We start from the raw sequence: 13,476 nt of genomic DNA, 5'->3' as shown, positions 1-13,476 counted from the left end.
CATATTTCACCTGTTCTTTTGCATTTGAAGGTTTTTCTACTTGAGACTCAGGGTACCCCAGATCTGCTTCTTAAGTGTCTTCTTATCCCCCACAAAGAAAGCTCCCCCCTCTGCAAAATTCCCCAGGCTTCTGGCTGGTTGAGCCCCAGCACCACCCTCCCCTGCCCCCACCATTCCCGCAGGTCTGTGCCACACTCTTCTGGGCCTGGCTCTTTATCTTCCCTACCTGTTCCTCTGCCATCAAGTCGGTTACTACCCACTGCCTTCCACATGACGATGTCTTGCAATTACTATGTAAGTATCAGATTTCTGAATTTCTGACCCCTACAAGCCTCTTTTCAAAGCACTATGCCACAGACGTGTGCTGTCTTCTGGATTTCTAGAAACTTTATCGTTCTGAAGTTTGTGCACCCATTTCTTTATGTTCAACCCAATCCTCAAAGGCCCTACTCAACACCAGCTACCAAAATCAAATTCATCCCGCAATACCTTGTTGACTTACCCATCCCCATGCTGGCCTCCTACTTTACATTCAAACCCCAACACCCACTCCTGTGCTCTTTTACAATAAGCTGCCCCTATTTTAATCAGCACATTTCCCTGTGCTTTCTGTTACAATTATGTCTCACTCAATTAATAGTTCTCTAGTGCCTCCTGCTTCTAGGTGCAGTGCAAAGCCTCAGGAATACATCGCTGCAGGAAGGACCTGGGAGCTAGGGGAGACGTATATCTAGGGCTTTGGAGGCCTGGAAAAGGAGCGACCGACTCTGCCTGGAGAGAGCAGAAGGTGGCATCTGGAGGAGGTGGATCTTCAAGAAAAATGAGTCCGTCAGGCAGGTGGGAAGGAGTGGCGAGGGGGAAAGAGTAAAGGGGTGCCATGGATTTGGGGAACACTGCAGAGTCCCAGGTTGCTGCGGGTATGTGAGGGGAAGTTGCCAGGGAGAGAACTGAAGAGACTATTCAAGGGAAGCTTACAAGAGGCCTGTACAGGATGCTGAAGAATTAATCCACAGGCGGTGACAGAGAAAAGTAAGCCACAGCGGAAAATGGACTTCACATGATAATTGTGCTCAGTGGTCACTTTTTTCATTTTAGAATGCAATCCCAGAATTATGCAAAAGAAGCTTCCACATGAGCAAATCACGTATTCTGTCAGTTTTAAAACAAAGTTAATGCTACCTGCTTTGCAAATATTATGGTTTTTATGACCTAAGATTAAATGAGAGTAAATTATAAATAGAGCCCCAAAAAGGAAAAATGGGTAAAATTTCTTAAATTAAAAAATAGAAATGAACACAATTTTAATAATTTATATTTCAGATGTAGATCTCTTCTTGGCAAAATTAAAATCCGCGGCATTTTTCTAACCAGCTAGAAGTATGTATAGTTACCAATCTGGATGTTGGCAATAGATTCAGTCTGACGATCACAAAGTGGACTCACACCCAAATGATACTTCTTTTCTATATCTCCTAAAATTATAAAAACAAGATAGAATGATTTATGTGGAACAGAACTATTGCTTAAGTATACAGTTAAAGTCTTCATCTTACCTGTAAATTCCTTAGAAAATGCATGACATACTTAATCCTCAAGAGAGGATGGCTTCTAAATTAGTTCTTTTTAAAATTTTTAAGTTATTCACACATAGAAAAGGTTGCCAAGCTGATATCCTATTTTAAATGGAGGAGATGAAAAATTTTACTAGGTGTTACCCCAAGACTATAATTCTGTCAGCATTTTAATTTAAAACTTAGATTTCTAAAAGGAAGGCGCATGAAATGAAGATCCTTCGTTCCTGTTTTTAAATTACTAAAAATAACTTGCATGTTCAGAGGGCCATGAGACCCTCCAAAAGGGATGATGAGATACAAGGTCAGGGAAATCTTTCTGGACAGCGAAATTTCTAACCTGGGTTATGTCTATTTATAAATGCAAATATTCACATTTCATCATTTCAAAAGAGAACTGGTAATTTCCAAAATATGCTCAATTTGTACATTATTGCCTGTATGTACATCTACACTGAGTTGTCGCTAAAAATACCAACAAGGATCTATTGCTTGACTCCTGTAAATGTCTGGGTTTGTTTATTCAAATGATGCTAAAAAATGAATTGAACAGACTACTTATCACTCAAAACTGTAACTTGCCTTGATGGAAGAATTCCTCTGTTACTTTTTCACTCCACTGCTTGCTTAATTCCCAGGTCCGACATGGGTTACAAATATCAGCACATTTCAAAGCCATCTAGCAAGCAAAATATTAAAATTCTTTAAAGAAAAAAGTAAAATTTCAATTGTACTAAGCTTAAGTATACTCCAATAGTGGGAATAAAGGACACTTTAATGAAGAAAAATGCTGCAACAGAAAATTCATTGTCTTTTATATTAATTTTATGATGCTATTATGTCTATCAATCATGTCTTCAGGAATGCTAAACGACACTTTATACCCAAGAGCCAAGCATAAGGACTGGACTAAACATAAAGCTACAAATAAATCATTGTATTCTCGCTCATTTTTAGATCCAAGAACTAATTTGTGAAAATAAAACACTTGGCTAAAAGATGCTCAACATCACTCATCTCAGGGAAATACAAATCAAAACCATGATGAGATACCACCTCACAACCGTCAGAATGGCTAAAATTAACAACACAACAAAACAACAGATGTTGGCGACAATGTAGAGAAAAGGAACCGTCTTGTACTGCTGGCGGGAATGCAAACTGGTGCAGCCACTCGGGATAATGGGATGGAGGTTCCCCAAAAAGTTACAAACAGACTACCCTACAATCCAGCAATTATACTACTAGGTATTTACCCAAAGGATACAAAAATACAGATTCGAAGGGGTACATGGTACCCTGATGTTTATAGCGGCATTAGCAATAACAGCCAAAGTATGGAGAAAGCACCAGTGTCCATTGACTGATAATGGATAAAGCAGATATGGCATATATATATTTTTTATATATATATAAAATATGCCTACACACACACACACACACACACACACACACTGGAGTATTACTCAGCCATCAAAAGGAACGAAACCTTGCGATTTGCAATGACATGGATGGAGCTAGAGTGTATTATGCTAAGCAAAATAAGTCAATCAGAAAAAAGACAAATACCATATGATTTCTCTCATATGTGGGATTTAAGAAATGGAAGAGATGAACATATTGGAAGGGGGTGAAGAAGAGAGTGAAACAAACCATAAGAGACTCTTAAAATTTTGTTTTTAATGTTTATTCATTTTTTGAGAGAAAGAGCAAGTGTGAGCATGCATGAGTGGGGGAGGGGCAGAGAGAGAGGGAGACACAGAATCTAAAGCAGGCTCTAGGCTCTGGGCTGTCAGCACAGAGCCCAATGTGGGGCTCGAACCCACAAACTAACTGCAAGGTCATGACCTGAGCTGAAGTCAGACGTTTAACTGACTGAGGCACCCAGGTGCCCCACCATAAGAGACTCTTAACAAAGGAGAAGTGAGGGTTGATGGAGGGAGGTGGGTGGGGGATGGGCTAGATGGGTGATGGGTACTAAGGTGGGCACTTGTGATGAACACTGGGTGTTGTATGTAGGTCACTGAATTCTGCTCCTGAAACCAATACTGCATTGTATGTTAACTAAGTAGAATTTGAGTAAAAATTTGAAAAAAATTCATAAAAAAATAATAAAATAAAATAAATTACTGTTTGTTGGTCAGTACCCTAATCTCACAAAAATGGTTTTTGTTAGAAATCACGAGTATGAAAACTACAAAAACAACGGTGCTTTCCTAAGGAGAAGATTCACCTTCTGTAAGATATTTTACTAATGGAAGGAAATCCCACAGCTTTCCCTCAAAATTTAACCACTCTGAAAGCTACACTAGACTACTTCATTTTTATTCTAACAGTCATATGATTTACCCTAGAAAGAATCTTTCCCAACCCCATTTTACCTGTAAAACCAAATGCCTATGCCTGGCATCTTCAAGGCGTAAATCACCTCTGTCCAAATGGGACCGGAACAATGACAGATACTCATTTTGGCGACTGATGTCTGTGGCTAGTATCAAAGCACCTATCTGAGTCTCCATTTGTTGCCTGGAATTAGAGAAATATAAAAAGAAAATACAAGACTTTCAATTGAATAGTTACTTCTTGATTTTTTTTTTCTTAAACTTAATATTCTGCCATTCAACTTTTAACCTATCACAACAAATGAATTTTAAAGAATGCATTTAAAAAAACCTACCAAAATCATCAAAACTAAAACCAAAGGAGTTTGTAGGAAAGTACAAATATGTGTACATTCCCGAAAGAATGCCTTTATTTTGCCAGCCAAGGAGGAGTTAGTTGTCTAAAAACAAATCCATATGAGCCTGATACGTTATTTTATAAAATTTTTGGCTGGGATGTGCTGAGGGTACACAACTTTGGTTTCTTTCTTGGGTGTCTGATATCTGGAAGTCAGAAGGTTGGCTCAAACAGAGGAAGAACAGCCCATTCAACAACTAAGTCTGGTAGATATTTTGACTAAGATGCATGATTATATGCTGACGAAACCCCACCAAACAATTTGATAAAGTTTAGATGTAACTGTATTTTCAAGGTCAATTCTAGAATCAATTATCTACATGAATATCCAACTTTTCTGGAAAGGAAAAGGTAACATGTTAATGCAAATACATATCATTTTTAAAACTGTCTCAAGTAAAATAATTAAGACTGTCTCAAGTCACATAATAAGAGAAATAAACTTAAAAAAAAAAACAAAAAAACCCTTCCTTTTTTCCCCTCAATGGGCTGTAGCGAACATTATCTTTGTATAAATATCAGTAAAGAGCTGTCAACAGATTAAAAGGCTCACAATATTGGATATTAAATGAAATAAATCCTAAATAAAGGAAACATAAAAGAATGCTATTAGGTAGTGTTCCTTATTGTCAGTTTTTATCGATAGGGTTAATCATCAAATGTAAAACATGACAAAAAGAAGAAAGCAAACATTTTAATCTGCTTTAATCAAGAAAAAGATAACTTATATATACAAAAACTATGGTTTAAGCAATTTTTCTATTTGTACTACAGCAAGAAACAATTTTACTTACCAGAAGTATTGTCATAACTCCAAATGGTATCCATGAATAAAGATTTAAAAAATAAAAAATAAAGTCCAGCTTTTTTCTTATGGTCATTACACAAAATACTTAAGTTTTTAAAATTAAGTTGTTTTAAGTTATGAAATGGAAAAAGGAAAGAACAATAATAGTAACTTAAATTTTAGTACCCAAACTTATTTTTATGCCTCACCTTGTTTCTAGAATTAGATGGTTTATATCCACTTACATGGTTTTCTTAAGAGCATCTTCTCTCAGTGAGACATTATTAAAAGCTTTTGTTTGTGGATCAGTGAGAAGAGATTTTGTTAATCACCATCATATCGGGCTTATTTGCACTGATGCTTATTAGGCTTTCAAATGGCCTGCTTAACATTAAATGGTCTTTTCTTAAAAAATTAGTATTTCCTGTTCTTTCCATCATTATTTTATCCTATGCTCCTGAAGTGACTCCAGGGCTATGCTATTGAGGTATAAAGCATTTTTTTTTTACTTATAGATTTTGAAAACTTCCTGAAACTTTTAATGAGGGTATTTATGATACAGAATAATTAATTTCTTTATACCTAGAACATAAGGTTTTATTCAAATGAGCATAAAATGGAAACATGTAACACTATTTACATAAATAGTAAACTATGACTGAGGCACTGTGTATTTGGAGTGAATTTTATAATACTCAAATCTACGGAATGATCCATAAAAAAAAAATCACTAAAAAAATACTACTGTCTTCACTGCAGAACAGGTTTAAATTACTAGAATTTTGATATAAACTTTTAAGATAAAATAATTCAGCCATTAAACAAAAACTGAAAACTGTGGGAACACCTGAATAATTTTGAAACCTTTATAAAATTGTTTTGCCAACTTAATTTCCATAGTCCATAACAAATTAAATGTGTCTTAATCCAACCTACCTGCTTTCTGATGGCATATGTGAGAATAAGCCAGATTCTCTCAATAATCCCACTGCAGATCTCCAGTGGTGATTTTCCAGTACTGAGGTATTCTACAAAAAGGGGCATATCTGAGTTATTTAATAGCGAGTCTCTTTCTGTAAAGAATTATCTGTAGGTAATATTAATCTGGTTAAAATTCTAATGTTCATGGACAATCTGTTTACTACTTTGACTCCATTAAAACATTTTCCAGAATGCAAGAATATTAAATCTCATGATAAAATTGCACTGACCTTGTATAAAGTTGCCAAGTAATGGTTAGTTTTAATAAGGAAAGGTTGATTAACACCTGGATGATCCAGATCATGAGTGGCAGCTGCAATTAAGCTCAGCAAGACATCCCAAGGGGTTACAGAACTGGCAAGCTGAAGTGGGACAAAAGAATTAATTACAGACATATCTGAAATAAACTCTGTACCATTACAGTAGTTTTGAATTTGCCTCAAATGGTCGTGTCGAGTCTCCTCCCCCTTCATGTTTTCCAGACTGTTCATTAAGGGCACCAAGCACCTGCCAGGTGCTGTCCTCATCACGACACGAGGGAGAGGTAGAATATGATGTGTGTTCCCGTCCACACTTTTACAGACCTTGTCCTTACACTGTGTTCATTTAAGACAGACTTACTCAAAATGACAGCCAAAGTATAAATGATCTTTTTTGAGAAATGGGTTTAAAGCAAACACAGGTTTCTGTATGTTTATTACCGTAGTTGCTACCAACAGAAGACCTATGAGGTCTTTCAACTTTTTTTTATTGCAGTAAGAACACTTAATGTGAGATCTACGCTCACATTATCAGAGTTTTAAGTGTACAATTACATAAGACCTATGACTGAAGGCACTTATTCATCAACAAATTGGTTACTAGACTTCAATTAAGAATCCAAACTGTAGGAGCGCCTGGGTGGCTCAGTCGGTTAAGCGGCCGACTTCGGTTCAGGTCACGATCTCGCAGTCCGTGAGTTCGAGCCCCGCATCGGGCTCTGGGCTGACAGCTCAGAGCCTGGAGCCTGTTTCGGATTCTGTGTCTCCCTCTCTCTGACCCTCCCCCGTTCATGCTCTGTCTCTCTCTGTCTCAAAAATAAATAAACGTTAAAAAAAAAAATTAGAATCCAAACTGTAACATTATTTCTGAGGTCTTTAATGTTTAAGGAAGCTGAGTAATCCTGGGGCAGTCTATATCCACTCTATTAAGAAAATCCTCTCCCAACAGATGGATATAGTCAGAACAGCGTTCACAATCACCTCAGAAAAAGTGATCGTGTAAGCGAGCAATTATAATGTTACTCTCAATAATCATTGCAGATCTTAGCTGATACAATAAAATAATCACAAGGGGTAAGTTAACTACCTGACTGAAACGGTCAATGATAAATAACAAACTGTCAGTAATAAAAAAAATAGTGATTACCTTTATAATAAAGACAAAGAAGCCAACGATATTAAGACAATTTTTAAAGTGGGTTAAAAACAAGGCAACTGTTGCTTCGGATTCTGTGTCTCCCTCTCCCTGCCTCTCCCCACTCGTGCTCTTTCTCTCAAAAATAAATAAATGTAAAAAAAAAATTAAAAAAACAAAACAAAACAAGGCTACTGTTATTTCCATTCCTTTAACTGTATCTGGTAATGCCGGACCGTAACAACAAGCTGTGTGAAGAAGAAACTGCAAACCATTTGATGGAGACGTCTGCAAAGCTATCATCAGGGCCCTTTTCCAAATAAAAAACTAGTAATGCTGAGTTTTCCTGTGTTCAACAAAAAACGTCACTGTTTTTATTGTTGCTATTAGGTGCTAATAGGCTCAACTGGAACAAAATTATAATCTAAGCTCAGCTATGAAAACACAGAAAGTAAACACTCAAGTTAGGGCTGATGTCAAGAAGGAACTTTGCCCTAACTTTCTAGCAATTTGGGGGGACTTTGAGTATTTCTTTTTGCACTTAAGAGTCCAGGAATTAGCTCTTACGCAGAAATCATATGTAAAAACTGAAAGCAGATTTCTTTTTTTTTTTTAATTTTTTTTTTTTTAACGTTTATTTATTTTTGAGACAGACAGAGACAGAGCATGAACAGGGGAGGGGCAGAGAGAGAGGGAGACACAGAATCTGAAACAGGCTCCAGGCTCTGAGCTGTCAGCACAGAGCCCGACACGGGGCTCGAACTCATGGACTGTGAGATCATGACCTGAGCCGAAGTCGGACGCTCAACCGACCAAGCCACCCAGGCGCCCCTCTTTTGTTTTTTTTAAAATGTTTATTCATTTTTTGAGGGACAGAGAGAGACAGAGCGTGAGTAGGGGTGGGTGGGCCGAGAGAGAAGGAGATAGAATCCGAAGCAGGTTTCAGGCTCCAAGCTGTCAGCACAGAGCCTGAGGCAGGGCTGGAACTCACACAAACTATGAGATCTTGACCTGAGCTAAAGTCGGACGCCTAACTGACTGAGCCACCCAGGTGCCCAGAAAGCAGGTTTCTCACTAAATACTATATTTAAGCCTTTCTATTTGATTCCCTCTGCACCTGCATTTTTCTATAGGTGACTCCTTCTCAAATTTTTCCTTTCAGTTTACGTGGTTTCTGACCACCTTATCTACAGCTGTAAATGCTTGCCATCCTCTGGTCACTCTCCAGCACATTCCTCGATTTAGATTCCTTCACAGCAGTAATTACTACAATATATGTCAACATTCTATTTATTTGTTTAATGACTGCTTCCCCCACTGGGACCTTTCCTGTCCTGTTTACCACTGGATTCCTAGCACCAGGAAAATGTACTGAATGAAAGCACTTGAAAGTGTGAAGCCTTGTGAAAGCCCAGGCAGTAAGAGATACAATCTTAAGGCTTTTTTTAGAATGTACTTTTAAAACTGAATGAGTCTATTTTAAAATGTAAACTACAATAAAGGAGAAAGGAATTTTTGCATTTTAGGGCTTAGTGATTTTATCTCCTTCACTGAAGCTTTGACTAAGTTCACTAAGTATGTTAACCATGAAAAGTATTTTTTAAAAAAATACTTGAGAGAGAAAGAGGGAGGGAGAGGGAGAGAGGGAGGGAAGGAGGGAGAGAGAGAGAATGTGAACGCACTCACAAGTGGGGAAGAGGCAGAGAGAGAGGAAGAGAGAGCATCCCAAGCAGGCTCTGTGACAGCACAGAACCAAACCATAAGTTCGTGACCTTGAGCCAAAATCAAGAGTCAGACGCTTAACTGACTGAGCCACCTAGGAGCAAAGTATTTCAAATAAGTGTAATCAAAGCTGCATAAGGCAAAAAGTATTTCAAATAAGAAATATCAGATACATAGGCAAAAAAAAAAAAAAAAAAAAAAAAAAAAAAAAAGGTTAAAATTAGTGTTGCCAGAGCTGCACAGGTAAGGCAGCATTTTTATTCATTTTTACCACACCCTTCACACTCTCGCCTTGCCCAGTGCCTGGCATCAGCCCTTACCTTCCACGCCCCTGGCTTCTGGTTGGGTGTGGCCAGTGGAAGATGGGAGGGGAGCCACCTTCACAGACCTGTGCACCAGCTTAATTAACCTCCTCTGTGTCTCAAAGAACATGACACTTACCTTCATCATTCCATTTACCTGGCTGTATGGTGATTATCAGTTTCTCCCAAAAACTCTCAACAGAGGCTTCAGCCTTGGCCCAGAGTTTTTTTAAAAAGCTCAATTAGAAAATTCGGGCACTCAGGAGTATATATTTGTCAAAAATGTACCCATAAAATGTATGTATTTTATTGTGGCATACAAGTGATACCATAATGAAGTTGCTTTTTAAAAAAAGCCATGATGTATATACTTTAAAAACTGGGGTATTTTCACATATTCCACAATCTCTTGAAAAATGACAAGACTGGTGACCACATGGCTATATTCTCAGAACTGGCATCAAATAGCACAATCTGATTTAGTCAGCTTGCTTTCCCTTCTAACATCTAGTGGGAACTCAGATCCCAGGGGGAGAAGAGTTTAGAAACAGGGCTGAGGGTAAGCAAATGTGATTTCAGGACCATCAGGGGTAGGAAACATCCAAAGACAAACACGGCTTTCCGTTATCATCTACAGTTGATCCCTACATCTATATCTCCAACAGATTCTCTTCTCTGCTCCAGACTCTCTTATCCAACTCTCTATTCAACATCTGCATTTGGATACCACACAAACACATTTAACTCTACATATCCAAAGTGGAGGTCATCATCTCTACCAGCCTTACCCCCAAAACTTGCTCCCTTTTCTATGTACTTTCTCTCACAGAATTCCACTCTACTCAGCTGCCCCACGCAGTCTTCATTGACTCTTCTCTCTGCTTCATTCCCCCAAAGGCATGCAGACACCATAGGCTAGGCTCTCTAACTCCCAAGAGATCTTACACACCGTCTACCTCTCTCCTTCCCCAAAGCCCCTTGCCTAGCTTGGGCCACCAGGCTCTTTCATGGTGCACCAAAACAAAACAGCTTCTGACAGGTGTGGGAAAGTCTCCTGCTTCCCTTCTGTAGCTCCCCATTCATTCTCTGAATTGGACTAATGCTATGCGGCCCTCATGGAGGTTACAAGGAGCTTGGTGTAAATGCCAGTGTCTTAACACAGAGTTAGGGGTTTCGTCGGATCCAGAGACCTCACCTGGACTTCTCCAGCTTCTCTCTCAACAATCACTCAGTTGTCCAACTGCTGTACAAATATAACCAGGATGGGAAACTTGATCCAGCCAGATCTCAGTTTAGTGAAGGAAGCCTCTGATTTTGAGTCAAATCACTCATTTAAGGAAAAGTATTTGAAAGTAAGTCAAGGAATTTTCTTAGGATTCTCACCCCCTGTAAATGTCAGCATCTTACCTTAGGTTCTTTTAAGTAACAGTGCATGGCCTGAGTAACATCTGCAGCATGGACCGCATTGTGGTAAGGGTTCTGACTGTGGTAATCTTCTTGAATCATAACTGCATCAAAGAAAAAAGATCTCAAATTTAATTGTACGTGGGAGGCCTGTGCAAAGTACAAGAATTGTGATAATTATGAGTTTTCCACTTACAATCTTCATGTGGCTACCAGCTAGTTGTTCAGATTCAGATGGATGACAATCACTCAGAACTCACATGTATGTCCAAAGAATCAATACCACTGTGGCTGCTAACTTGTTTGAAATTATCAGAAGGTATTCATGTCAAAACAATAAATATTTTGTTTATTTTTCTTTTTTATTTAAGTGTTACTTATTTTTGAGAGAGGGAGAGACAGAGTGCTAGCGGGGGAGGGGCAGAGAGAGAGAGAGGGAGACACACAGAATCTGAAACAGGCTCCAGGCTCTGAGCTGTGAGCACAGAGCCTGATGTGGCGCTCGAACTCACGAGCCATCAGATCATGACCTGAGCCGGCAGTCGGATGCTTGACTGACTGAGCCACGCAGGTGCCTCTCTTTTTCTCTTTTAAAATGTGAACCTATCATTGTACCAAACTCCTCTCTTTCAAATGTAATTTAAAAAGAGTTTCTCGGTTTCATTAAAAGCATTGCAATTCATTCAACAAACACTTATCGTGCCAAGTACTGTTTTAGACTCTAGAAATTTATCAGTAAACAAAAAACTTTATGAAGCTAAAATATTATAGTTATTAGGGCATATGAAGATGATCCCATGGGCGCATCATCAGTGAGGTATTCATTTCAGAACTGGAATTAGTTTTTCAGTAGTAGGGATGGACCTTCTCTTAATCCTACTGTCTCTGCTCCATGTCTGTTAGGCTTTCATGAAAAAGGAGACTAGGATTAGGGGTGGAGTTATCTCTGTTGTCATCAAGCCTGCAGGATGGCCCCAAGGGCATAACACTGTAATCTACTGGTCACAATAAAGTGAGCCAATTCCACAGTGGTGAACCATGACTCACTGGTGAGAAGGAAAGAGCATTAGAATTATGTATTTACTTTAACCCATCCTTTCAAATAGTCTTTTAATTACTCTTGTTGATATCTATTTTTATATATGTTTTATAATTTACACAATTTGTTAGTGGAGTATTGCAGGTATACAAATTAGAAATAAATATACAGGAAAAGTCTCTCAAAAGTCCTAGGTAATAAATTTATCTTAGTTCAGTATTTAAGAGGAAAGAAAATATTACCTTCTTTTTTAAAAAAAGTAAATAATCCTCATGCTAATTTTCTTCTAACATATTTATTTGGCAAAAAAGTTCAGCTTTTTCCCTAGCAAAACAGTCTTACACAAATATCACCGTGCACATTTAAACATATTAAAAATAGGGGCGCCTGGGTGGCTCAGTCGGTTAAGCGTCCGACTTCGGCTCAGGTCACGATCTCACGGTCCGTGAGTTCGAGCCCCGCGTCGGGCTCTGGGCTGATGGCTCAGAGCCTGGAGCCTGCTTCTGATTCTGTGTCTCCCTCTCTCTCTGCCCCTCCCCCGTTCATGCTCTGTCTCTCTCTGTCTCAAAAATAAATAAAAATGTTATAAAAAATTTTTAAAAATAAATAAATAAATAAATAAAAATAATCTTTAAGTTTAACGTAAAGAGATTTCTGGGATCAGAAAAAGAGAACACCTAAGTGCAATGTACCTAATCTTTTAAAGTTTGAGCCTTCAAAGTTTGGAAAAAGGACAGAAATTGTGTCATCTTTGTGACAAAGCTGTGGTCAACCTAAGAGATTGACTGCAAAAGTGTCCCACTTCTTCACCATGCCCTCCATTCATGGCTTTGAACCTTCAAAGCTTCCTGGACGAGAGGTGTCATTCACCCCCTATCAGACTTGCTTTGGCCAACAGCATGGGGTGGAAGTGATGGAGAGCCAGACCTGGAGAGCCAGTTTCAGGGGTCCGGGTACGCCAGCTCCCTTGGAGACTGCCCATCACTCTTTGAAGAAGCTCCGTTTGTCATAAAATATATTTCCTTCTTTTTTTGTTTTTAATGTGAATTTATTAAGGGGCCAAACTCCTCTGACTCCTTTGAATTTAATGGGGGACCATGTAGAGCTGAGCCACATGAAGCCCAGTGTCCCAGCTGAGGTCCCAGTCCAGGCCCACAGAGTAGCTTGCCTGTTGTCAACTGCAGGTACATAAATGAACTCAGCTAGACTACAAGCAGCATTCAACAGCCCCACAGACTCAGGAGCTGAGTAAGTGTATGTCATTCCAAGCCACAAAAATTTAGGGTAGTCTGTTTTAGAGCAATAGCTAACTGAAAAAAACTGATGAAAACTTAAAACAGATTCTTGTTCAAATGTTATCTCTGTTAAACGGGTTAGAATCACTTACCTAAAAATCTACGAAGTTTCATCATATCTAAATGGAAGTACTCAATTAATCCATGAAGACTAAATAAATGAAAGGTTAAACTTACTAGACTATTTCCTAAAATGAAAAAAGAAGAGATATTAGTAGGAAATATAGACTAGCATAATTGC

The 13,476-nt window shown here is 38.5% G+C and overlaps 1 protein-coding gene across 3 annotated transcripts in view; it reads right to left on the bottom strand.

The window, feature by feature from the left end:
• Nucleotides 1-13,476, bottom strand: part of PDE7A (phosphodiesterase 7A) — a 123,750-nt gene that overhangs the window by 3,959 nt on the left and 106,315 nt on the right. For all 3 annotated transcript variants that reach the window (XM_045455078.1, XM_045455080.1, XM_045455079.1), the window contains exons 6-12: nt 13,328-13,423; nt 10,905-11,005; nt 6,309-6,440; nt 6,034-6,125; nt 3,953-4,097; nt 2,154-2,250; nt 1,392-1,472 (exon numbers count right to left, since the gene is read on the bottom strand). In XM_045455078.1, coding sequence (XP_045311034.1) covers nt 1,392-1,472; nt 2,154-2,250; nt 3,953-4,097; nt 6,034-6,125; nt 6,309-6,440; nt 10,905-11,005; nt 13,328-13,423 — 744 coding nt within the window. The remainder of the gene's footprint in view (nt 1-1,391; nt 1,473-2,153; nt 2,251-3,952; nt 4,098-6,033; nt 6,126-6,308; nt 6,441-10,904; nt 11,006-13,327; nt 13,424-13,476) is intronic.

Source organism: Leopardus geoffroyi, chromosome C3 (assembly GCF_018350155.1).
Source record: "Leopardus geoffroyi isolate Oge1 chromosome C3, O.geoffroyi_Oge1_pat1.0, whole genome shotgun sequence".
NCBI classification, from domain to species: Eukaryota; Metazoa; Chordata; class Mammalia; order Carnivora; family Felidae; genus Leopardus; species Leopardus geoffroyi.
This window is presented reverse-complemented; position numbering and strand designations above follow the sequence as displayed.